This window comes from Columba livia, chromosome 20, assembly GCF_036013475.1.
Source record: "Columba livia isolate bColLiv1 breed racing homer chromosome 20, bColLiv1.pat.W.v2, whole genome shotgun sequence".
NCBI lineage: Eukaryota > Metazoa > Chordata > Aves > Columbiformes > Columbidae > Columba > Columba livia.
Window position 1 is genome coordinate 10,817,213 of NC_088621.1, and position 25,328 is coordinate 10,842,540.

Below are 25,328 nucleotides of genomic sequence, written 5' to 3' on the forward strand. Positions count from 1 at the left end.
CGCTCCTGTTAAACCCTGCTGGAACTAAGGGGATTTATCTGAGAAAATGAGCTGAACACAAGGAGGAGGTAAAGCTGCCTCTCTGAGGATGTTCTTGGATTTTCCTCCTCAGAGACAGAAGCAGAAGCTTTACAAGACTGGTACATGCGTGCTTGGAGAATGAGTCTGAGGAGTGGTGACCCACAGGAGGCAGCGGGCACTGGAGAGGCGACACGTGGGTGTCCCCAGGCTTGTGCCTCTCCTTGCCTGGCCTGAGGGCACCTGGGGAAATGCCACAGCAGTGACATTCCCAACGGCTTCCAGGACATGCTTTGACTTGGACACGTTTGACCTGCTGGTTTGCAAAGCCCTTCTTTGGGTCACTTACTCCCTCCCTTGATGGACCTTTGATTACACGGGATCCCTGGACGCGGCATCCTGCTGGTCTACTGGCTGCTCTTGGAATCTGCTCTTGAAAACTATTTCCTCTTGTGTTCCTGCATCTTGAGCAATGATGTTCCTCAGTCAGCCCCCATGACTATTCAGTTACCCCAGCTACCCCGTCCTGCCCTTCCAGGCTGGTGGCAGCACCGCGGCTGTGGCAGCAAGGCCGGTGCATGTTCTGCTGCCACCGCTGCCACAGGTGACACCAGCCTGGCCTGAGGACCCTGAACCAGCTGTCAGCACCACCAGCTGAAGCCTTCGGTGCTTGCACACAAACCGCGGGCTGCGGCACAGATCTGCTGGGCCGCGAGTCTTGGTCTCACAAATGGATGCCACGTCTTGCTGGAACGGGGTTTTGGGGATGAAATGCACTCAGCGGAGTGAGTGGGGGTGTGAGGACCCAAATGACCCTGCTGATGGAAAGTCCTGCGGCTGCTCTCAGAGCTTGTCTCTGTGCAGGGCTCTGCTTAACTGTACTCTGGTGTAAAATGGGGCATTTTTCTCTACTTCATGCCTCATCTGCACAAAATGGGAGGACACTTGTGTCCTCCTGGGCCCACTTGGCCTGTTACCTGCCAAGACACAGGCTGCTGAGCTTGCTGTGGGTTTATTTCAGAAGGGCTTTTCAGTCATTCCCTGTGAGTCTCTTGTTTCCTCCTTTCCTCTGCCCTGTGGCTTTTTGTCAGGAAGACTTTTGGTTTGGGGGAGGATTCCTGGACTACCAGAAGTCAACCCTGCCTCAAGCGCTCCAAAGTCAGGCTGAGCCCGAGCTATGATCCTCAGCACAACTTTGGCCTTGTGTGTCCCGACGTGCCTCTCCCCTGTGCCCCAGGGAGCCGTCAGCAACCAAAATCAGGGCTTGCCACGCGCCCCAGTGCCCGTTGGGCCACACAGGGTCCTTGGGCATCGTGCAGGCACAGGCCACCACAAATAAATCCGGACCTGAGAGCAGGACGCAGCCCCTGCGGGTGGCCGAGGCCGCCGCTGTGCTCCCCCACCAGCGGGTGACGTGCGCCCCTGTGGTGCTTTGCACTGGGAGCTGCAGGCAGATGGTGGCCTCGTGTCTTTCAGATAAAAAGGAGAGAGCTGATTAATCCTGGAGCCAGAAGAGGGGACTTCAGGGAGGATTTAGTTAGCAGTGGCCCAGATACATCAAACTGTCTCCTGCATAAAGCAATATCCCATTAGTGCTCCTCTTTGTGCAACACAGCTTACGTTACTTATCCTATTAGAAGACTGATGCCACTTTGATATATTCCATGGAGACTGTGCTAAACTTTCTGTCACAGTTTTCCCCGGATGATTTCAGTCAATCAGCTCCAATGGCGACGGCCGAGTGCCTGGTGCTGAGGTCATGTCCATGTCCCTGTCCCTGCCGGGTGGCAGGTGGGGTGGGCAGAGCAGCACATGCAGCGAGGACAAGGCTGTGTGAGTCCAGCTGCAGGAAAACCCCGACCCCGCTGTGTGCCGCGGGTCATGCAGGGCTGTCAGGGGATGTTCCAAACAGCACCAGCATCACTGACTCTCTCCCAGTGTGGCAGCCAACGCTGCCCAGCTCATAACACATGATGGGTGCAGATCCCATGGAGACACCAACAGATGCTCAGTCGCTTTGCTGCTGGCATCCCCCGGCATGTCCTCGTGTCCCTGCACTGCTGGGCAGGCTCAATGGGCGAGAGCGACCGTGTCCTGGTGCACCCAGCACAGCACGGCCAGCCGGGCAGGGGGGGATTGTCCCGCTCTGCTCTGCGCTGGGGCGGCCTCACCTGCAGCATTCCCTGTGTGCAGGGCTGGGACACAGGAGAAAAGGAGACAAAGCTACTGCAGAGTGTCCAGAGGAGGCTGCGAAGCTGGTGAAGGTTTGGAGGGGAAGCCGGATGAGCAGCGGCTGCAGTCCCTGGGTTTGTTGAGCTGGAGCAGAGCAGACTGAGGGCAGAGCTCATGGGCTGCAGGTTCCTCAGCAGGAGCAGGAGGGGCAGGGTGAGCTCTGCTCTGTGACAGTGACAGAGCCCAGGGAACGGCAGAAGATGTGCCAGGGAGGGTCAGTGGGACATGAGGAAAAGGTTCTTGACCCAGAGGTGCTGGACACCGAACAGGCTCCCCAGGGAGGTGTCACGGCCCAACCTGACAGTGTTCAAGAAGAGACTGGACAACGTCCTCAGACACACGGGGTGACCTGTGGGGTGTCCTGTGCAGGGACAGCAGTTGGACTCCATGATCCGGGTGGGTCCCTCCCAGCTGAGGACATTTTATGAGTCCATGATTCTATGATTCTGGATGCTGAGCTTGGAGCCGAGCTCTCCTGGCTCCAGCCTGGATCTAACTCAGCTAGGCTCTAATTTCTTTCCAGCCTCAGCAAGCTGTTGAACTTGACCAAAAGACTCTGGCTTTACTTCATACCTGTGAACCCAGAGCACGTTTTTGGGCTGATGGTCCCTCTAAAACAGGAGGGGCTGTGGGCAGCCTCCCCTCTGAACAGGTGTGTGCTGGGGGCAGCACCATCCCAGGTGCTGAAGTGCCAGTCCTCAGGTACGGTTCTGAGAGACATGGCGGTAGATGTCCATCCCAGACACAAATATGCATATGTATGTATTTTCAGTCATCATTTTACTGTTGGAGCAAATAATGATCACCATTACTGGGTTTTGGTAGCTCCGGGGCTGGCACCGCGGCACAGGCAGCTGCACGCAGGAGTGGGCAACAGGCAAACCCGCTCAACAGCCCAACCCCAGCCCTCCCAAAGTCCTGGCCAGGAAACACCTCCTCACTGATGAATGTCACCAAGTGTTGTGGTTTAACCCGAGCTCACAATCTAAACCATGATAACACTCGCTAACTTCCCCCTGACCCCTAAACAGGGGAGGGAATCAAAACGGGAGAAACTCATGGACTGAGATAAACACAGTTAAATAAATTAACAAAAATAATACTAATATACCATTACTAGTAGTAATATATATAAAATGGAAAATAGAATATAAAAGATACTCCACGCATTTGCTCATGAACTCCATCTGCACGGAGCAGCCAGTGCCAGGAAGGAGCATCCTGGTGCCCAACAGCTGATCCTGGGGAGAGAAGAGAGAAAATAAGGCAGAATGGCCCAGGGGCCTCTGCAACGGCAGGATGGAGAGAAACTAAAGAGAAGTTCCGATCAGAACTCCACTGAAATGGAGCAGAACCAAACAGGTTCCATCTCTCTGGCCGGAAAACCCACCTCTCCTTAAATAGGAAGCGTGATGCTAATGGCGTGGAATGTTCTCATTGATGAGTCTGGTGTCAGTCAAGGTCTGTCCCACCGTGTCCCCCTTCCCAGCTGCCTGCACCGCAGACAGGGAGCTCAGGAAGACCTTGGCTCCCAGACAACGACTGAGGTAACAGTAACTTCTCATATTGCCTTTGTTCCAACTCAAAACCACTGGAAAGTTACTTGGAGAAAAACATTAACTCTGTCTTGGGGTGTTATCTTCTTGTTCTCAAACTAAATCCAACTAATGACCGTACTAAGTTTCTAACCGCATGAAGAAAACTAACTCGTTTGCAGTCAAACCAGCACCCCGGGGAGAATCCTGCCTTGGGGTCAGTCGCAGCCGCGGGTGTCCCGCAGGTGCTGGGGCACCTCTTGTTGCCATGTGGACAAGACGTATGGAGCTGTGATCACCTCTGCACCAGAGGTGGCTTTTGCACCTGACCCAGGACCTTTCCTTTGGCACCCAAGGGTGTGTTTGAGAAGGGGTCCTCTCTTTGCTGATCTCTACTCGGTAAAAATTTGCTCTGGCCTAAAAGAAGCATTTTTAATAGGCTGGGTAGTGGGCAGGGAGGCACCTCCATATGCACTGGGTTTCTGTGGCCGGAGAATCGAGAGGAGTGAGGAGACCCCCATCCTCAGGCCGAGTCACACAGCTCTCACTGGACCACTCAGCACTGGCCAAGGGGAGACAATGCCAAGCTGCCGTTTAACCTGTTTTCCCTTTTTGGGGAAGCTTGGTGTCCCCAGCTCACAGACACAGTGCCTCCTGCCGAGCTTCTCCATGGTCCTGCTGAAACTGCCCCCAGGCCAGGGCCAGCCTGGAGGGGACCCGAGATGCAGGAACCAGGACAGGGCGGCAATTGCTGCCATCGGGGCTTGGCCAAGCCCCGCCAAGCCTGTCACTGTAGCCAAATTGTTAGGACAGGGTAGGAAAAAAGTCACTTTGCTGCCTAACACCTAGGATGGTATTTCATGAGACAAGTAGCCCTGACCTCAAAATAGTTTCTATCTATGGGCAGAGGGAAGAGGATGCTGTAATCAAGTATTGTAGCACTGTAAAGCAAATGATGTTCTGCTGAACTGATAGAACCTGGCAGCCGCGCCGCTGTGGGGCTGCATGTGCTGTGAGTGCATATGAAAATTCAGTGGCTTGAAACTAAAAGGGTGTTAGAAGTGCCTCTTTGGAGGATGGCCCCGGGATGATATGAGGACATCTGTATCATCTTATTTCCTCCATGCTTGGGTTTGGAATATGAAAGATTCATCTGGAGAGCTGGATTTTGCCAATAGCACTGGCAAACTCAAACAGCCTTGTGTTTCATCCCTGTGACGCTGGTTTCCCGCAGTGACCTTGTGCGCTGTGCCGAGGGGCGACGCTCGTGAGCTTGGCCAAGGGGACCAGGGGACAGCTGGGCCCTGTGCGGGGGGAGTGCAGCTGATGTGTAGGTGTTGGGAGCACTGGGAAGGTACCAAAACTCAGCACAACTGTTATATATGGATATGAATAAGGGAGAAAAAGGGATATAATTAGAGAATTCAGCTAACATTTTTAATTTTAACTCCAATAGAATTCCCCCTGAACAGCTCTTGTCACGCCCAGTCTGGTGCCAACACCACCTATCAAAAGCCGTGTTCAAACCTGTCCCTCTGCTAAAGCTGTCCATGATGTCTGTGTCTGCACACGGCGAACTCCTCCAGCACGTTTTCTCTGAGGACTTGCAGTGCTTGCAGTGCACAAAGCGGTGCTGAGATCAGCCGCGACCTGCCCAACTGCAAGGCGGCTCCTAACAGCCCCGGCCCTTCCCCGGGCTGAAACTCTGTGGTCACAGAGTCCCCACGGCAGAGCGTTAAATCATCACAGTGGTTTAAACAAATGGCACAAAGTACCACTGTAAAAGCACTTAATTTTGTTCTTCGCTTGCTAGTCAGTTCATCCACGGCAATCAAGTCCGGGGTTTGGAAGACGGGAAGCGGTGAGCAGCGCGTCCCTCTGTCCCTGCCCCGCGGAGCTCTGTGCAGGGCGGGCTCCTGCATTTCAGCTGGGGGCAGCAGATGCCATCACAGCATCGCCAGCAGCCACAGAGCCATTCAGGGGCTTCTATTTCTTGGTACACTTTTGTTGGCCATTAATTTCTTCCTTTTTAAGCAATTTGTTACTCAAAGATGAGTTTACACGCTGGTCCAGTGCTCATCTGTATCTTTTCCTTTTCACTCCTGTGCCAGTCGATGACCACATTGTGCCTCAAGAGTGTTCAGGAGGGGATCAGGAGGTCTGCAGGGAGGTGACGTGGTTATAATGTACCTGCCCTGTCTCACGTTGTCCTTTGGGCTCACAGGGGGACAGAAGACAAGCTCTGAAGGGAAGGGAGGAGCTGCCCAGCCACAAGGCAGTGCCATGCTGGGTTCCCAGGGATGAGACACGGCTCCGGCCCCTGGGGTCAGCTCTCTCGTGTGCTGGGAAGTCTGATTTCTGGTTCTCAGGGTGTCCCACCAGCCCTGCAGGCCCTCTGACCCCACACAGCGACAGGGAAGGGGCTTTGCCTGCTGACAACCATGAGATGTTTCTGTCGGGTACTTCAGACCAGGAGCACCTTGCGCAAGGTCTGTCTGCCCACTCCTGGGGCTGCAGGGTTGGGTTTTCTGTCACACAGGTGGCATCAGGGACCGGCGCTGGGTGCCTCTTCCCTCCCTGCACAGCACTGGTCACAACCAGCCGTGGGATGTGCTGCAGGAATCTTGCTTACGTGATGAACTTTTAATCCATAACTGCAAGGGGCACGGACTAGGACAGTGTAGGGCTAGTGGTGACCTTGGGTTTTTAGTAAGAGAAGAGGCCAATGGCCTCCTGGTTTAATGGCCAGATGCAGCTCTGGGGTTTCTGCATGGAAGCAGCAAGTTCATGCAGGCTGGGAACAGAAAGGCTGGGAGTGTCCCAGCGTTTGCTGACCATCTTTGCTTTGTACATGGTGGATTTTAATTAATGCCACATTTCAAAGCACCAGCTGTCACTGGCAGGGGACAGAAAGACACTTTTCACCTGCTCCATCCCCTCCACACACAGATTTGGGGTCAGGAGGCATTTTCCTGGGGCAGGTGGATTTTACCGGCCTGCTCCACTTGGTGGCAAATGTCACCCCAGGCGCTGGCTGCTGCTGCAGGGATGCGGGAGAGCAGCAGCATCCTCCTGCTTGCTCTGCCCCACACCAGTGGGCTGTCACCTCCACGGTCTCATTTATGCTGGCGCAGGGACGGTCCCTGCTCACGTGAACTCTTTAGGGTTCAGCAGTGCCTGTGTGGGTCCCAAAAAACGGGGGACATGGTCAGCTGCTGGCTCAGTCTGACATGGGAAGGGGACAGCAAAATCCTTGTAGAAGGCCGGGATGAAGGCAAATGGAAGCAGATGGGCCGGTGCGTTATCCCTGAGCAGCAGGGACATCCTTTCACTGCTCCCATTCCTGGAAGAGCCTCAAGTTCCCTGGCGATGTCGGAGGAGAGGACGAGTGAGCTGGAGCTCCTGCACCAGCACAGCAGGGGCAGAGACAACTGGCCGAGCAGCAGGTTGATGGTAGGAGGAAAGTTCACTGACTCTTGTGCAAAAAGAAATGCAAATACACCACGAAGGCCCTGGCTTCTGAATTAGGGCTCAGTAAGCAGCAAAGTGTTCATAAATGGTGCTTTTTGGTGTCTTCATTTGCAGGCAGTGAAATCAAAGAGGAGGATGTTCCTCTGTCAACGAGATGGGAACCCAAGGCCCCTTTCTTCTGGTGAATGTGCGGTTAGAGTTTATCACCTATTACAATAATTTCCTTCCTGCCCGTACTTGGATGATATTAGACTTTTGAGTTCAGTCTTCCCGACAGATTAATATTTGCTTTACATAAACTCAATCCTGGTTTATAGTGCTCACAAGGTGCCGAAAGTGACACATTCATTGCAATAAAATTTTATGTGTGTGCACAGGTACATGACAGCAGAGGTATTAGTGTTCTCTTTACTCAGGATGTGCTTTGAGATTTCTGCTGGGAAAATAAACCACTGCTCCCATCTCACAGCTGGGAGACAATCATTTCCCATCTTGCAGATGCTCCAGAGGCCAATAAGGAAAAGAAAAAAGTCAAGGAGAGTGAGGTAGGAATATCTGCAAATGTTCATAAAACTAGTGGAGAACATCTTGCTATCAGCAAGCAGCGGCTGTTCAATGAGGCCACGCTGGCATGAGGACATCCCCGTGGCGATGGGAGCTGCCTCCTGCCCGCTCGCTGCCCGCGGCTGCCCCCGATCCCCCTGCGCCCCAGCAGGGCGGCGGGTGGGGGAGCTTTTAATGAGCACTGGGGAGCTCCACACTACACAGAGAACCATGGAATAGAACCATAGAATTGTTCTGGTTGGAAAAGACCCTCAAGATCATTGAGTCCAACCATAAGCCACGCCTGGCACTGCCCCATGTCCCTCAGAACCTCATGTCCGTCTGTCCAGCCCTCCAGGGCTGGTGACTCCAGCACTGCCCTGGGCAGCCTGTTCCAATGCCCCACAGCCCTTTGGGGAAGAAATTGTTCCCCACATCCAACCTCACCCTCCCCTGGCGCAACTTGAGGCCGTTTCCTCTGCTCCTGGCGCTTGTTCCTGGGGAGCAGAGCCCGACCCCCCTGGCTCCAAGCTCCTTTCAGGCAGTTCAGAGATCAGAAGGTCTCCCCTCAGCTCCTGTTCTCCAGCTGAACCCCCAGCTCCCTCAGCCGCTCCATCACACTTGTGCTCCAGCCCCTCACCAGCTCCGTTCCCTTCTCTCCACTCGCTCCAGCACCTCAAGGCCTTTCCTGGCGTGAGAGGCCCAAAACTGCCCCAGGATTCGAGGTTTGGCCTCCCCAGGTCCCAGCACAGGGACGGTCACTGTCCTGGTCCCTGGTGCCAGATTGCTGCATCCAGCCCCTGTCCATCTCTGCATCGATTGGGCAGGAGGGACCCTGGACCCTGTGTGATGACTGTGTGATGATCACCAGGGTTGTGTCCTGTGGGGGTGACAGGAGGGAGCTCAGCAAATATCTCCAAACACCCCTTGGTGGCAAAGCCATGTCCAGGAAAAGTCCCGCTTGACACATGGAAGTGCCTGGATGCCACTTGCTGCTCCTGGGATGTATTTGCTCAGGTCCTGATAAGGGCTCTTATCAGAGCAGATGAACATCCCTGCTGCAGGTTACAGCCCCATCGCTGGCAGCTCATTAACACTGATTAACACACCCCAAGAGGAGAGTGGGATGGGACCAGCGCAGCGGTGTCATCTCACTCCTCCCCTGGCACAGCAAAGCTATAAATCTTGTGACTCAAAGCATATCTACAGTGACTTTCTGGACTTCCAAGTGTCCCCGTGGAGTCACCATGGGTGAGTGTGAGCGTGGGGAGCGGGGCAGGGCGGTTTCCCCATCTGTGCACCCCCAGAAGCAGTGCCAGGTGGCGGGTGTTGAGACCCTCCCCCTGATAAAGTCGTCCAATGTCTCCCATGGATGGAGAACTGGCCACAGAGGCAGGAGATAGCGCAGGGCACAAAGCAGGGGCAGAGTCAAGGTCTGTGGTGCTTCTCCCAGGGCAAGGGAGGTTTGAAAAGGGACGTGCAAGTCCCCAGGTCTGTCCCCAGCCCAGCTCCCTGGGCAGTGTCAGGGCAGGTGCTCAGGGGTTCGGTGTGGGAAGAGGGAACCTGCATGTTTCCCTGTCCCGGAGACCGCAGGAGGGACCAACCAGAGCTGGGTCATACTGGAAGGGTGCTGGCCATCCTGCAGACCCGGTCACCATGTCCCTCTGGCTGGAGGCACAGGGGTCTCACACCTCGCATCGCTGTGAACGCACAGGGAGAGCTTCAGCGAGACCCGGGGTCCTGCAAAGCGAGGGCAGGTCCCTGCAAACAGGGTCTGCCCAGGGCTGGGCTCGGGAGCAGGAGGGAAAAGCCCACCGAGGGGAGGTCAGGGTGGCCTTTCCCACGTAAATGGGCCACTGGGGGCAGAGAAGATGTTGCACGAAGAAAAATACAGCAGCAGCTCATCTCCTCGTACTGCCCCTCTGTCCCAGCAGAGCAGAGACAGGTTCAGAGGAAAGGACAGGTTCGCATCCAGCACAGCCACTGCACTGTATTTCTAGCCCAGCAGAGTTATAAACTGAAGTGTAAATGTGGTAAAAATGTAAGATTGAGTTTACAGGTGTATGAAAGGGTAGGTTTCGAATTGCTGTCAAAGGTTCATCATTGCGGGGTGTCCAAAAGAGAGGCACCGTTGGAAAAGTTGTCCATTTCCACGTGTTTTGCAGTCCAACACTGCTGTAACCCCCAGAGGTGCAGCTGTGATGCCATCTTTAAATGAATGTTCAGATTTTAATCTTGGGATAACTGTTATTATAATTAAGTTGAATAACATTATTGCTTCTATTTGATTACAAGTTGTTTTTTTTCTTTGGAATTTCCAGAATTTAGGTCTTAAGAAACACCATTTAGCTCTTCAGTGAGCTGGAGGGGCAGAAAATATTCCGCAAAGTTTCTGTTTGGACAAATTTCTTCTGATCTGCAAAGGACTCTCTTGTTATTGTTTGATTTTGCTCCCTAAATTTCTTGGGCACCTTGGGCTCTGACATGAAGCTTTAGGACAAGGAGGAGCCCAGCTACAAGGTTCACATCCGAAAGGCAACCCCATGCTGTCCTCCCAGTTTTGGGGTGACTTCCAGCTGTTTCAGCTCACTGCAGCTGATTCCCCATCGCATGTTTGACAGTGGGATGCTCTGTCTGACTCTTGTCTTGTCCCTTCCTCCACAGCCGCCCCATACGCTCCTCTCCTGCTCCTCACCTGTGTGTTGGCCTTGCCTGCTCCACATCTCACCGGGAGCATCCCCAGCCTGTCCCTCTCCAATCAATCTCTCTCAAATAACACCGTGTCTGCTCTGAGAGTGTCCGTGAGCGGTAGGTACATGGGAGCTCTTCATTTCTGCCCGTGGCACGCAGCTGGGACGGCCCTAGGGTGGGCTGTCAGGGTGGGCATCTCCCAATGCCCCGAACTGTCAGCAGAGCCCCGACATCCCTCAAGAGAGGTACGTGCCCCAGCAGGAGCCACCTGCCCCTCCTCACACATCTGGTGGGTACGGACACGAGACCTTGCAGTCACGCGCCTTTCCGCTCATGTGTGGGTGTGGAGAAGCCCAGAGGGTTTGCTCCAGTCCCCCCTGAAATCAAGGCTGTCCCACCCCACACATCCCCTGCCCTGCGGGAGGACAGTGGGGGCGGTCAGTGGGAAGGATGCAGAAGAAAGGAAGGGTTCTCCTACCACCAGCACTATTTCACTTGTCCCATCACTGAGAAGTGGTTTTCTCCTGTGACATACCCTTGTCTGAGGGTACTTCACCAGACTGCACCATTCCCTGCCTCACCCTCAGCCCTGCTCCTGGGGTACTCGCGGTGCTGGGAGGGTGAAACAGCTCCTGCAGTGGTGGCAGAGGGTGGCTGGTGACCACCTGGCTGAGGAGACACATGGCAAACCCATGCCCAGACACACTAAAGTATTTGAAAGTGCAGACTTCAGAAGACAAGGACTCCTTCCCCAGCCAGGAACATGATCAGAGGTGTAAAGGCCCTACATCTTAGTGCCTCAACTCCACTTCTTGAGTTAGAAAGTACCTCCTGATCTGGGCTCAAGCTTTCTTTGGTCTTATCCCCCATTTCCAAATCTGCTCTGTGCTGTTGTTCTCCATGTTCCAGGTCAGCTCCGGCTGGTGAACGGCTCCAACCAGTGCTCCGGACGGGTGGAAGTTTGGTACCGCAATCAGTGGGGGACGGTGTGTGATGACAGCTGGGACATGAGAGATGCCTCTGTGGTGTGCAGGCAGCTCGGATGTGGGGAGGCAATATCAGCCAAAAGCAGTGCTTATTTTGGGCGTGGATCTGGGCCCATCTGGATGGACGATGTGAGCTGCAATGGGGAGGAGGAACTCCTCACCCAGTGCTCGCGGCGGCCCTGGGGAGAACACAACTGCGGGCACAGCGAGGACGCGGGCGTTGTGTGCTCAGGTGAGGATGGTGTTCGCACCCATCCCTGCTCCTCTGGCAATCCAGGTCTCGTTACTGTCTTGGTCCTGCAGAACCAGCCACAGGAGGACTACAGGGTGTGTCTCTGTCTTAGAGTAGAATAGTCTTAGACTTAGAATAGTTTGGCTTGGAAGAGACCTTTAAAGGTCATCTGGTCCAACCCATTGTTGAACACAGTCTTAACTCCTTCCCCAGGTTTGCCCAGGGACTGCAGCGAGGTCCCTGCTGGCAGCCCCAGCGGTGAGTATGTCATCCAGCCCAGAGGCCTGCACCCCATCGTGGTGTATTGTGACATGAGCGGGGGCTGGACGGTCATCCAGAGGAACCGGCAGAACACCGAGATCACCTGGGCCGAGTCCTGGACCACCTACAAGTACGGCTTTGGGAACGTGCACACCGACTACTGGCTGGGCACTGAGTACATCCATCAGATCTCCAGGCAGAAGGTCTACCGGGTCAGGTTTGTCATCTGGGATGCCACAAACAGAACCAGGTTTGCAGACTACAACCCCTTCAGTGTGGAAGATGAGTCCCAGGGCTACCGGCTGAGGCTGGGAGTGTACTCAGGGACAGCAGAGGACGCCATGTCCTCAAAGAGTCCCAGTTTCGTACACGACAACATGAAGTTCTCTACTAAAGATCGGGATCAGGACATTCACAGCAGTAACTGTGCCTCCAGCTATGCGGGCGGCTGGTGGTACTCGGCGTGTTATTCTGTGCGGCTGAACGTCAGGGGGGGCATAACGTGGGGCAGCCTGTGCAACGGGAACTGCAAAGGGTCTGCCATCCTCATCAAGCCCGTTAACTCCTGTTAGGGCTCCCTCGCTGCCCGTCTCACCGGGCCCGTGGCCAGGCCCGCCGGCCCCTTTGCCGGGGGAGCGGAGTAGCTGGCGGTGGGGCACACCCTGGGCTCACAAGAGATTCTTCTTTCTCCTCTGCTTCCCTTGCTGGGTTCTTCCCTTTTGAGCTGTTTTTATTTTAATCACATTATAAGCAGACTAACGCATTGCAAGCCCTGTACTTCTGAAACACACCTGCTGTGGAGAATAAAATGTGCTTTAGAAACATAATGTCTGGATGAACATCATGGGAAGATGTCCTTATTCTTAGCTGTATAAATAATTGTTCCCTTTCTTTTCATGGTTTCTGTCACCCCCTCATTAGCTGGGGTGGCAGAAGAATAAGGATTCCTTGTGTCCAAGTAAATCTGAATTAAGCCCACTTGCTTGTGGCCTTGACACCTGTACCTGGAGAGGTGTTTTCACCTACACTGGCTTTCAGTTCAGCAGTTGTTAAAACCCCCTGCATCTGAAACAACACCTAAAACCTGCAAATACATGTTCTGTATCTCCGGCGTGTTTGTACAGGTGATGTGGGGTGACCCACCATGCTAGGGCAGTCCCAGGTTTCTTACAAAAAATATCAGTGGGATTGCAGGGAAAATATCAAACAGGGAATTAATTTTAATGAGTCACATAATCACAGAATGGTTGGGGTTGGAAGGAATCTTTGGAGATCATCCAGTCCAACCCACCTGCTCACGCAGGGTCACAGAGCAGATCACACAGGTGGGTCCAGGCGGTTGGAATGTCTCAGAGAAGGAGACTCCACACCCGCTCTGGGCAGCCTGGGCCAGGCTCTGGCACCTCCCAGCAAACAAGTTTCTGCTCATGTTCACATGGAGCCTCCTGTGTTTCAGTCTGTGCCCGTTGCCCCTCACCCTGGCGTTGGGCACCACTGAACAGAGTCTGGTCCATCCTCTGACACCCACCCTGAGCTACTGATCCATGGATCAGATCCCTCTCAGCTTCTCTTCTCCAGCTCAACAGCCCCAGCTCTCTCAGTGTCTCCTCATCACAAAGATGCTCCAGACCCCTCAGCATCTCTGTGTCCCTCTGCTGGACTCTCTCCAGTAATTCCTTGTCCTTCTTGAACTGGGGAGCCCAGAACTGGACACACAACTCCAGATTTGGCCTCCCCAGGGCAGAGCAGAGGGGGAGGAACAACCTCCCTGACCTGCTGCTCACACTCTTCCTCACACACCCCAGGTACCATTGTCCTCTTGGCCACAAGGGTGCATTGTCGACTCATGGTCCCCCTGTTGTCGACCAGAACTCCCAAGTCCTTCTCTGCAGAGCTGCTTTTAAATAAACTCCATGTTTTTGATGCTGGAGAAGCTTTGGGGAAGCACAGGTATCTCCAGGTGTTTCGCATGGCTCTGCCAGCCCGGAGGGGAGGGCTGTTTGGTGCCTGCTGGGCAGGCACTGGGCAGGCTGGTGCCTGCACGGGGCACCACCCAGTGCTCCCGCTGGTGCCCAGCGCTCCCGCCTGCCCATCCCAGAGCAGTCCCACAGCAGCACGCTGGCACCATCACCGTGGGGCGGGTTGTGCGGATGCGGGTCCAGCTCCCAGGGCAGGATGTGCCATCCCTGAGGCCCCGTGTGCTCCCTGACCTCCAACCAAAACACAAGCGTGGGTCACCCATGGCCAGCCAGGTCTTGGCAGGTCCCAATCACCCCATGTTATCCACTCCAGTGTGGGAAAGCAGTGGCCATCATGCAACATCCTGCCACCCACAGAGCCTCCCGGCCCCAGAACAAGTTCCATGAGGTGCCCCAGACCCCTGCTCACCCACGGGGTCCCCACCCCACCGGGGCCTCAAAGCATCACCCCCAGTATCCAGCCCTGGGCTGCCAAGGGACCCCGGGGACTGGGCCAGGGATGGATCCCCCATGGCATGAACCCGCTCCTTGTGACGTGACAACCTCAGGGGGCACCCTGACACCCCCAGCCCTGGCTGCAGGATGGGGCTGTCCCAGACGTGTCATGGAATGCAGCAAGGAAAGAGAGAGATTCAGACAGGGGGTGCAGCAAATGGACCCGCACCACAAACAAGATGCCCCCAGCAACCTCCACTGCCCTGGGGCCTTGACTCCTCTTGTGTGTGTGTATGTGCAGTGTCACTGCAGCAGGCAGACACGAGGCAGCAAGTCTGGCTCCAGGGTTTATTGCAGCCGATTTCTCCCACCGTGGGCAGCAGAGCTGTGGGGTCTATGGGGCCCACGCAGGGAGCAGGGCCTGAGCAAAGCAGGGGCACACCGACTGCGCAGGGGAGGGAACGTGCACTGTCTCCCTCTCCCCAGGACAGGAGTGGGGGCACCCACCCCAAACCAGTGCCTGTGTCCCAGTGCTGGCCAGCACTGCGGCACCGGGCACAGCTGCCCGCATGCCCGGGGCTCCGGGCAATTGCTCCTGAGCCCCAGAGCCGCTGTGTTCCAGCTGATGACGGTGCAGGAGCTGCAGCTGCGCAGGATCTGCACCGGGGCTGGCACGGGGTGTTGGCAGGCAGGGGGACGGGGCACTGAGCTGGGGACGGTGGCACTCCCCGAAACCCCCGGGAGGCTGGGCGCTGCGGCACGGTCAGCACACGTCTGTGGGCTTGACCAGGATGAGGGAGGATGTACGGTCACCACTTGAGCAGATTTCTGGCCAGAAGATGTACCTCTTCCCATTGAGCAGGACGTTCTGGCACTTGTCGTACCACCAGCCCCCGTAGCTGTTGGCGCAGTTCCCGCTGTGCTGGTCCTGGTCCCTGTTGGCCGTGATGAACTTCATGTTGTTGTGTATGCCCCCGTAGCGGGAGTGGTGGCTGGTCAGATAGTCCTCCCCACTGCCCAGGAACCGGCCCAGCCGCAGCGGGTACCCACTGGCCTCGCTCTGCACGCTGAAGATGTCGTACTCGGCGTACCGGGTGACATTGGCTCTGTTTTGCACAACGAAGCGGACTTTGTAGGTGCCTTGCTGTGTCAGCAGGTGCAGGTACTCCGTGCCCAGCCAGTGATCACCTTGCACGTTCCCAAAGCCATACTTGTAGGTGGTCCAGGATTGCTTCCATGTGAATTCAGTGTCATGAGAGTTTCTCTGGACAACAGTCCAGCCTTTGCCTTCCGTGTCCATGTCGCACCACACCACACGTGGAGGAGAATGTGCCGGCTGGATGACGTACACCCCGCCGGGGCTGGTCTTGCGGAGATGGCTGCAGTCTGGGGGAACCCTGCAGCAGCAGGTCAAGCGAGATGTGAGGGACCTGTCCTGGAGGATGTACTGGCAGGTTATTGTGGGGCAGCTGTACTGGTGCTGCTGATTCTGGATCTCACTGGGTGCTGCACAACCAGTGGAATACACTGGGAATGCCTCTTATCAGTAACGGACAGCACAGCTGCACCCACACCCGGCAGCTCATCTCTGCCCCCCAGCACCCGTACTCAGCACCCTGGAACCTGCTCGCTGGCGCTGGGCTGGCACAGAGGAGCAGCATCCCCAGCACGGCGGGCAGGACAAGGTCCCTGCAGAGCCAACGTGTCCCAGCCTGGAGCCCTGGGGAGGAAAGCGCCCGTCACCGCCAGGATCCCAGGGCAGCCCCACAGCCCCGGGGAGCTCAGAGCCAGGATGGCAGAGCCATGGGGCACAGGTAAGAACAGGGGGGTCCCGGGGTGTTGGGAGCTGCAGCTTCGATGCAGGCTCTGCCCATGCAGGGCTGAAGGATGGTGAGAAATGGCTTTGTCACCCTCTTGGTTGGACCCTTCCCTGCACCAGACAGTGACCTGCAGTCACATTTTCTCATGTTTGTCTTAAATGTGGTGTGTTTGTTTGCTTTTTTCTACAGGTCTAGCAGCAAAAGGGTATTTTCATGGGAAAGAAGTAAATCTGTGTTAAGAGCGCTCAGAACAAATGGTTCAGAGCACTGCAGCTGAGTTGGGTGCACAAACCTGGCGCTCCACGTGCACTGCACGCAGCACGCAGGAAACAGCCCCGTGGCAGCACAGAGAACTAGACAGAAACGTGTGGGTGGAAGGAGGAGGAGTGGGATGGACACTGGACGTTGTCCTCAGCTCCTGTGGTGCCCCACTGCTGTCACTTAGCTTGGCTTCCTAGTGCTGCAGAAAGGGAGCTGTGAGGAAGAGGAGAACTCACCCATGGCCGTGTGCTGCTGATCAGATGCTGGGAGCCTGGGCAGTCGGTGCCGCTGCCCTCAGCTCCATGCTGGCCCATGTCTCTTTATACCCAGGTCCCTGCCTGTCCACATCTCCTCCGTATGAGGAACTCAGCTCCCCTGTTTGCACGGACAAAGTAATCATTGTGTGTCCATCTGGCAGCTTCTCTTTGCTCAAGATTACACAAAGAAGCGCTAAAACTTTTTTTTTGAGAAAAAAAATAAACGACTCCTAACCTCCCAGCTGTGGGGCATTTATCAATGCAATATACTGGACCTGCCCAGGAGTTAAACCTTTCTGAGGATCTACCAACTGCTGCAGGGCAATAAAGGAGCTAAAGCAGAGGGGAAAGGCAAACAGAAGGAATGTGAACAAAAAGGGCACAGGGGAGATTTGTTTCATTCAGAGATCAAAGAGGGTGAAACCTATGAGCAATGATTTGTCAACATTCACCGGATCCCAGCACGTCACGACACTTGAGCGATGGCTGGAGGTCTGTCTTGGGCTGCTCCCCTGCAGAGAGCTGCCACGGAGCCAGGCCCGGAGCTGGGCTGCGAGCACTGACGCCTTTTTTGTCCTTGATCAGCAGAGGCCGAGGGCTGAAGGAGCCCCTTTCCAGGGGCCATCCTGTCCCCGTGGCGGTTGGGGCATCTCTGAGCAAAAATAGGCTGGGGGATGTGTGTGCAGTTCTTCTTCCCCTACACATCCCTTCCGTGGCCCACAAGTCTTGGTGGGAAGGAGCAGGCTCAGGAAGGCTCTGCCGACCTTCTGCTCTTCCCCACTGCATGTGGGGTGGGCATTGCTCCGGCAGCCTGGTCCAGGCTGGGTGCTGTCTGGGACTCCATCTCATGGCCAGTTCATCCAGCAGCAGCCACAGCTGTTGGAACCACATCTGTCATGGGAGATGTAACTTGTTTCACACAGGGTCGTTTCAGCAAACTCTCAGGACTGGGTTGGAGTCTCATCCTTGTTCTCCTCTTATCATAGAATCATAAATGTCCTGAGCTGGAGGCACCCACAAGGATCACAGAGTCCAACTCCCATCCCTGCACAGGACACCCCACAGGTCACCCCGTGTGTCTGAGGACGTTGTCCAGTCTTTTCTTGAACACTGTCAGGTTGGGGCCGTGACACCTCCCTGGGGAGTCTGTTCAGTGTCCAGCACCTCTGGGTCAAGAACCTTTTCCTCATGTCCCACTGACCCTCCCTGGCACATCTCCTGCCGTTCCCTGGGTCTGTCACTGTCACAGAGCAGAGCTCACCCTGCCCCTCCTGCTCCTGCTGAGGAACCTGCAGCCCATGAGCTCTGCCCTCAGTCTGCTCTGCTCCAGCTGGACAAACCCAGGGGCTGCAGCCGCTGCTCATCCGGCTTCCCCTCCAAACCTTCACCTTCTTCTTCTTCCATCTATTCACATCATGCCTTGGGAGACACCAGCCGCTCCTCACCTGTCACCTGTAGCTGGCTCTGCTTGCCCCACGCTGCTGCTGTCCCATTGGGACAATTTGTACTCCCGGGTGTCACTAGTGGTGGGTCTTTGGCTGCAGCACACTCTGTCTTCTAGAAGGTGATGCTTCCATCAGCAGCAGGTCCCATGGCGGGAGGGAGGGCAGGGGAGGAGCAAGGGCAGACGCCTGTCCCCATGTGCACAGGAGGCTCAGTCCCCTTGCTGCCTCTTGTCCTGCGCCCTGTAATTCAGGTCCTCTTGCCATGTCTGCATGCCCTGGCTGAGATCACTGCTCCGAGGCTGCTCGTGCCCCATCGCTGCTCCTCCCAGGGACAGCGGCACAAGGAGAGCTTGCCGTGGTGTCCCTGTCGTGTGAGGGTGGCAGGAGGCACCAAAGGGTGACAGCACGCAGGGCCACCCCAGCGCTCACCAGGGTCACACACAGTGACAGACTGGGATGCCAGCCACAGCTTGGCACCTCGGCTCTGGTGCTGGCACCGAGTGCCATGGTGGGTGTGGGGAGCGGCCCTGCTCCTGCGTGGCGTGGGGCGCTGGCTCAAAGTGCTGCGAAGGCCCTTTTCATCTTTTTGGAATTTGGCTGCCAGTAATGTCTCAAAGACAAATGCTACAGCCCCGGGTTATCTATCAAGGGACTTTAGGAAGCTCTTGTAAGAAGAAAAGTGCTTCATTAAAAGGAAACTGCTGAGGACCAGCCTTGGATCAGGTCTGAGATATTCATTGCTGCCCAACACCACAACAAAGAATACTGCCAAGCCGAGATGGCAAGAACCCTTTTTTCCTGTGAATACACATGGAATTTCACAAGGGGCCAGGGAGGACGTGTTCCTCGGTGACAAGTCTTGCTGTAACCCAGAGCAGGGCACAGCCAGGTGCTGTCACAGCAGCAGGGCTGGTGCTGGGACCTGCACCACCACCTGCTGGTCTCCTGAAGGACAGCAGAGGTGGCAACGCCACCCGGGGATGAAGGGCCTGGGGATGAAGGCACCATGGGGCCAGCAGCCAGCACCAGCTTGGTGGCAGCAGAGGCTGTGTGGGTCCCTGGCAACGCTGTGGAGCATCCTGGTGCTGGCACAGGGACGTGTTCTGGCAGCTCAGCACCTGCTGGTGTCAAGCCATCAATAAATACCTCACCATGATCGTAGATCAGTGTCACTGAGCCATCAGCCACCTCTGGCAAGCTGTGCCAATGCCTTTCTTAGCGCTCCTCTCCCATCCCTGTGCGTTTGCAAGCCTGGTTTCAGACTGGACCGCTCAGTATCTGCTGAACCCACAGTCACCCAATTAACCAAGTCTGCAGCCAGCTCTGTGATGAGGGGCTGCTCCCCAGGTTACCCAGAGCTGTGCAGTCAGAGCTAAACCCTCCAGCAGAGCCCTCAGCTCCAGCACCAGCCCTGGAGCCCTCAGGAGGGTGGTGGGACCTGCCCCACAGCAGCACTTGGGCAACAACACCTCCACATGCATGGCTGCCCCATGGGACTGGCTCCCTGCTCACACCAGCCCAAGCAGTTGCATCACTGGGGGGTCAGGGCTGGGGACAAGGTCCCTTTGCAGCCCTGGTGTGTGTGGGGACCAGGGTGCAGGGTCAGAGAGCACGGCTCCCTCTGGGGGGATGCACCATCCCGGGGTGGGCAGACCCTGGAGGCTGTCTAACAGAAACCCCTGGCATGGGGTCACAGGATGTCCCCACAGGGTTTGGCTTCAAATCCCGTAAGTAATGACAACTTCAAGAAAAGTTCTTATCAGAAGCATTTGTTGGTTTGGTGGTATTTTGTGTGAACACCAGGTGCTGTTTGCTGAGGTTCATTCAGGAGCTCTTATCACAGAAGCACAACAGCTGGTGCATGAACAGAGGTGGTTACAGATGAGGGCAAACAAACCATAAATTTCCAACGCTGGTGACAACTGGAGGGGGTGAGTGTCGTATTTTGGGCCAGCTGGTCCCACCTCACCCGTGGAGCCCTATATAACGGCGGGGTTGGCCACCCTGCGCCAGCCAAACCTGCTGCTTCCCGCTCCGCAGGGTCCCTGCAGACGGCATGGGTGAGTGTGGGGTGGGACAGGGTGGGCTGGGGGGACCACACTATGGCCGGGCACCCCGTCTCCTCTGCCTGCCCCTGCTCTTCTGCCGCCCCACCTGTGACTCTGCTTTTCCCACTGACCATTTCTGGCCTCGGGATGGTGGGATGACCCTATTCCTGCTGTAGGTCTCTGTGACTGTCCTACTCCTCATCCTCTCCCCTTCATTCCTGGCCACAAGCGAAACCATCCTGCTCTGGGTGGTGTTGTAAAGGCAACATTTGTTTAAATTATATTTGTGCCACAGCCCAAAGCACAAAAAAAAAAATAAAAATTAAAAATCAGAATGGAAGCTAATTAATGTATTAATCACCCATTGACCCCATAATCCCTTCAGGGTACTGAAGCTGGGTGAGCAAGCTGTCAGCACAAATCTATGGAGCTGAGCATGAACAAACTGTTGGGGAGAGCCCTGATCTGGTATGGTCCAAGGAGGCAAAGTGCTCAGGTTTCCGATGGCGGCAGAAACCGTCCTCTAAAGCACAGTGTGCGGGCCCAGGTTTCAGTGGGATGCGCTGACCCTGTCACATCCCTGCAGCAGCCACAGCTGTGACACAAGGTGCAGCCTCCAGCCTCTGCCCAGCACCCTCCTGGGAGGAGACATTTTGGGGACAATTAAGTGAAGCCCCTGATTCTCAGGGCACCATCAGCATTGTGGCCACAACAGGTCCTTTCTTTCCAAGCTCTCAGGTCCCTGTGCCTTGTTTGTCACTGCTGTAGTAGCTCCCGACTATCCCAAGGTCCCAGCAGCTCCTACAAACCAGCATGCTCTCCTGTAGTGTGAGCTGTTTTTCTCGACACACGCACTGATGCTGGCTCCACATCTCCATTCCGGGACTCAGAGCCCCTCGCTTTAGCGCAGACCACAGCCAAAGAGCATGACCTTGCTCTTAGAAGCTGCAAACTTAGACCTGTAAAGTGTAATTTCTGGGGAAAAGTGTTTCTCTCCAGGGATGTATGCCTTTGCAGAATGAGAATGCTTGGTTTTGGAAATTGTTCTATATACTTCTGCTGCTCAATGAAGTAAAAACATAATGTTGTGGATTTATTTATTCTGTTAGTTTGTTTAAACTTCTGCTGAATTTAGTTGGCTAAGTCTCTTTCAGTGGGTTTGCATTTCCAGATTCACCATGTGTATTCTTTCTACAGCTGCTCATCGCTCCAATCTGCTGTTCTTCCCCTTGGTGCTGGCCCTGCTGGCCCCTCTTCTTGCTCTGGAAATTGAAAACCTGGAAAGACTAAAAGTAAATTTAGATGAAATCATTAATCTCCATTCGGATGAGCTCCATCCTGGTATGTGTTTTCTCTTTTACATCCCTAAACTCCGTTCATCTGAGCATCAGGAGCCCTCTCCTCTCTGCACAGAGAGGGAAAAGTGGAAAATAATGTTGGGGAAGAGCAGTCACACTCAGAAATAAAAGGAACCTGATCAAATCTTCCTCCAGTTTCAGATCTTAACCAAACATCGTAAGATTTTGTGGTTCAGCCTTCTTTGTTATTAACAGGACCACATGTGCCAACCATAGACATTTGAAGGAAAAACCTTTTCTGTTGCTATCTGCAATCCATCTGTAGCACTGAGACTTCAGAGAAACTTTGCATAGGTGACCAAGTAAAATGCTTTCTGAGGCCTGCACATGGCTAAATGATACAATAACCTTGTCACATCACTGATAAAGGTCACGCCACTGGAGGCTCTTGGGGAAAGTTGTCTTACAAATACGGATGTTGCGATTTCTCTCTAAAGAGAACATTGCTGGTTTACATGCTTTGAGCTCCTGTACCTCTCTGAATGCTTCTGAAGCTCTTTATGAGCAGAACGAACATGTGAATCCCTTTGACCATCATTGAGAAGCAATGCAGATTTACACACCATTAAACTCAACAGTTTAATCTTGATCTGAAACCATATACAGTCTATCTTCTTCTCAGTCCTTCCTTTCCAACAGTATCTCCTTGTACCACCACTACTACACGGATATGCTGTCCACTCCATGCATCTCCACAAAGCCTTAATGCTGAGTGGACCAAAAAGGCAGCCACCCAATAACTGGAGTGTTACCCTTCCTAGTATCTTACCACTTTCAAGAGTTTACAACCAAAAGCTACCATATAAGAAGAAAAATTAGCTCAGTGGCATTGTTGAAATGCCCAAGAAAAATCTTAGTGCTGGGAGTACCAGCCTGTGTGGCGGGAGCTGCCCCTGGGCTGTGGCACAGGCTGCTCATCTCACTCTTTCTGTTTTCCCAATGTAGAAGAAGATGGAGAGAATGAACGGCAGAGCAGATCCAGCAACACTCAGCAGACAGCGAACCACCGTAAGTGTCCCCACCACCCCACTGGCAACAGGGAGAGGTCCAGGCAACCAGGGTCCAACAGTGGTGGGTGGGCAACAAGCCTGGGGATAACCCAGTTCAGCTCCTGGGAGCAAGACTGGGGATGGTGGTGACAGCAGCTGAACGTGGGCCAGCGTGTGCATGGGTGGCCAAAACGCCGTGAACATCCTGGCTGGTACAGCACTGGTGTGGCCAGCAGGCCCAGGGCAGTGACCGTCCCTGTGCTGGGACCTGGGGAGGCCAAACCTCGAGTCCTGGGGTGAGTTTTGGGCCCCTCACACCAAGAAAGGCCTTGAGGTGCTGGAGCGAGTGGAGAGAAGGGAACGGAGCTGGTGAGGGGCTGGAGCACAAGTGTGATGGAGCGGCTGAGGGAGCTGGGGGGTTCAGCTGGAGAACAGGAGCTGAGGGGAGACCTTCTGATCTCTGAACTGCCTGAAAGGAGCTTGGAGCCAGGGGGGTCGGGCTCTGCTCCCCAGGAACAAGCGCCAGGAGCAGGGGAAACGGCCTCAAGTTGCGCCAGGGGAGGGTGAGGTTGGATGTGGGGAACAATTTCTTCCCCAAAGGGCTGTGGGGCATTGGAACAGGCTGCCCAGGGCAGTGCTGGAGTCACCATCCCTGGAGGGTTGGACAGACGGACATGAGGTTCTCAGGACATGGGGCAGTGCCAGGGGTGGGTTATGGTTGGACTCCATGATCTTGAGGGGCTTTTCCAACCAAAACGGTTCAATGATTCTATGACTCAATGTGCTCCTCCACTCCACGGGCCAAGGCCACACAGACATCACTCATTACTATTGACAGCTTCACATTGCACCGTACCATACAAATCCCAAAGGATTTTGCAATCACTGCTTGCGTGCCACGTGTCCTGTGCTGTGAAGCTCCGCACAGGGCGGGCAGAGGATGTGCCCCCGGGCAACACCTGCTGGGGTCTCACCCCTGAGCACGGCATCCAGTGCCAAGGGAACGGGGTTTTCTCTTTCCCCACCGCAGCGATGCAGGGGATACCGGGGCTGCAGGAACAGCTCACTTGCTCATTTAAACTTCTGTATAACTACGTAATAAGAGCCCTCCTCAAGCTAAACTTGGATCCCTATATCATTATGAGGGAAGAGAAACGCCTGAATGCTAGGAAAGAGTGAGGAAACAGGAGCCTGAGCCACAGGGAGAAGTAATTTCTATGCTTATACCTTCAAAATATATGCATATTCTTTTAATCACTGTATTTCCCTTATAGAAGTTTCTGCTTTTACACCTGCAGTAGGAAGCAGTGGCAGGATTTTGCTATTCTGGCACAATCCCACATCTGCCCATTTTCTAGAAATCCCTGTCCCAGGGCCAGACAAGCAGACTGGGGGAGGTGCTGTGTCTGGTGGTCCTGCATGTTCTGTCCTTCCCCAGGTTGGCCCAGGGACTGCAGCGAGGTCTCTTCTGGCAGCCCCAGTGGCATCTATGTCATCCAGCCCACCGGGCTGCAGCCCATTGTGGTGTATTGCAACTTGAGCGTGGCAGACGGGGGCTGGACGGTCATCCAGAGGAACCGGCAGAGCACCGAGATCACCTGGGCCGAGTCCTGGACCACCTACAAGTACGGCTTTGGGAACGTGCACACCGACTACTGGCTGGGCACTGAGTACATCCATCAGATCTCCAGGCAGAAGGTCTACCGGGTCAGGTTTATCATCTGGGATGCTGCGAACTATGCCAGGTTTGCAGACTACAACCTCTTCAGTGTGGAAACCGAGTCCCAGGGCTACCGGCTGAGGCTGGGAACATATTCGGGGTCAGCAGGAGACGGCATGGCCTTGAACAGTGCTTCCGCCACGCACGACAACATGAAGTTCTCTACTAAAGATCGGGATCAGGACACTTCCAGCAGTAACTGTGCCTCCAGCTATGGGGGCGGCTGGTGGTACTCGGCGTGTTATTATGTGCGGCTGAATGTTAGGGGGGCCATAACATGGGGCGGCCTGTGCAACGGGAACTGCAGAGCATCTGCCATCCTCATCAAACCAGTTTCCTACTGTTAGTTGCATTTTTGTTTCCTTTCTGTCCAACCTGAGGCTAATTCTGGCTCTGCAAAGAGATGGAAAAAGGAAAAACACGTCACAGCCAAACCTAGTGTCCTAGGGTTGGCCATATCCTGGCTACTGAAGAAAACAAGGCATGTTCCACTTCTTCTCCCTCCTGTAGATTTCCTCTTTCCCCTCAACTGTGCTGCAAAATCTGGAGTGTCCAGGTCTGTACTGTGCTTCGTATAAAATGTGAAACAGCCAAACCCAGTGAACCGATATGGTTAATTTACATCCTTAACTTCAGGCAGGCTACCTAATTTTCACCTGTTGAAGATCTTGCTCAAGATATTAATGTGCACAATCAAATTCCCACTCTCTACCTTCTACATTTCAGGCTTAAGCATTGTTAAATATTCAAATAAATCTGTATTCAAAATCTGTCTCAGTTGTAAAAGTCTCTCTCAAGCCTTTGAAGTGCTCACAGAGGTTAACATGTTAGGAGGTTTTTACTACTGAAGCACAGCATTTCTGTAGGACACACGTTGAGGACAGCACAACAAAAGCAATGCACAAATAAAACTTGAAATACTGTGTGCAGACTTGGCCTTTGCCAAGCCAATGTCAAAACCTTTTCACATTTCTCAGCAACACTGAGGTTTAGGTTTCGTTGTCCATGCATCTCGCATCCCCCAGTGCTGTGTGGAGTCCATCTCCT

The 25,328-nt window shown here is 54.6% G+C and overlaps 3 protein-coding genes across 3 annotated transcripts; 2 read left to right on the forward strand and 1 right to left on the reverse strand.

The window, feature by feature from the left end:
- The first annotated feature begins 8,974 nt into the window (after window positions 1-8,974).
- LOC102085814 (fibrinogen-like protein 1-like protein) lies at window positions 8,975-12,773 on the forward strand. Its single transcript, XM_005507767.3, has 4 exons — window positions 8,975-9,050; window positions 10,464-10,607; window positions 11,400-11,708; window positions 11,922-12,773. Exons 1-4 carry the CDS (start codon window positions 9,047-9,049, stop codon window positions 12,539-12,541), a joined length of 1,077 nt encoding a protein of 358 aa, XP_005507824.3. The 5' UTR covers window positions 8,975-9,046; the 3' UTR covers window positions 12,542-12,773.
- Window positions 12,774-14,701: 1,928 nt separating this feature from the next.
- Window positions 14,702-18,125, reverse strand: LOC102085989 (fibrinogen-like protein 1-like protein). The gene is made up of 3 exons (XM_065037354.1): window positions 18,062-18,125; window positions 15,986-16,103; window positions 14,702-15,780 (listed from the first exon to the last, which is right to left on the reverse strand). The coding sequence occupies exons 1-3, from the start codon at window positions 18,123-18,125 to the stop codon at window positions 15,147-15,149; spliced, it is 816 nt and encodes a 271-aa protein (XP_064893426.1). The 3' UTR covers window positions 14,702-15,146.
- A 2,071-nt stretch (window positions 18,126-20,196) lies between these two features.
- On the forward strand, window positions 20,197-25,010 carry LOC102098607 (fibrinogen-like protein 1-like protein). The gene is made up of 4 exons (XM_005507752.3): window positions 20,197-20,226; window positions 21,412-21,555; window positions 22,518-22,580; window positions 24,000-25,010. Exons 1-4 carry the CDS (start codon window positions 20,223-20,225, stop codon window positions 24,626-24,628), a joined length of 840 nt encoding a protein of 279 aa, XP_005507809.2. The 5' UTR covers window positions 20,197-20,222; the 3' UTR covers window positions 24,629-25,010.
- The last annotated feature ends 318 nt before the right edge of the window (window positions 25,011-25,328 follow it).

What these genes read in the sequence shown, in the direction of transcription:
- LOC102085814 (XM_005507767.3), top strand. An exon ending in TCTGAGAGTGTCCGTGAGCG is followed by an intron (nt 10,608 to 11,399) that starts GTAGGTACATGG and finishes TCCATGTTCCAG; the next exon opens with GTCAGCTCCGGCTGGTGAAC. An exon ending in CGCGGGCGTTGTGTGCTCAG is followed by an intron (nt 11,709 to 11,921) that starts GTGAGGATGGTG and finishes CTCCTTCCCCAG; the next exon opens with GTTTGCCCAGGGACTGCAGC.
- LOC102085989 (XM_065037354.1), bottom strand. Translation starts at nt 18,125, where the DNA reads ATGGAAGAAGAAGAAGGTGAAGGTTTGGAGGGGAAGCCGGATGAGCAG. An exon ending in GCAGCGGCTGCAGCCCCTGG is followed by an intron (nt 16,104 to 18,061) that starts GTTTGTCCAGCT and finishes TTTCCTCCCCAG; the next exon opens with GGCTCCAGGCTGGGACACGT. An exon ending in TTCCAGGGTGCTGAGTACGG is followed by an intron (nt 15,781 to 15,985) that starts GTGCTGGGGGGC and finishes CTGCTGCTGCAG; the next exon opens with GGTTCCCCCAGACTGCAGCC.
- LOC102098607 (XM_005507752.3), top strand. An exon ending in TTCGGATGAGCTCCATCCTG is followed by an intron (nt 21,556 to 22,517) that starts GTATGTGTTTTC and finishes TTCCCAATGTAG; the next exon opens with AAGAAGATGGAGAGAATGAA. An exon ending in TCAGCAGACAGCGAACCACC is followed by an intron (nt 22,581 to 23,999) that starts GTAAGTGTCCCC and finishes GTCCTTCCCCAG; the next exon opens with GTTGGCCCAGGGACTGCAGC.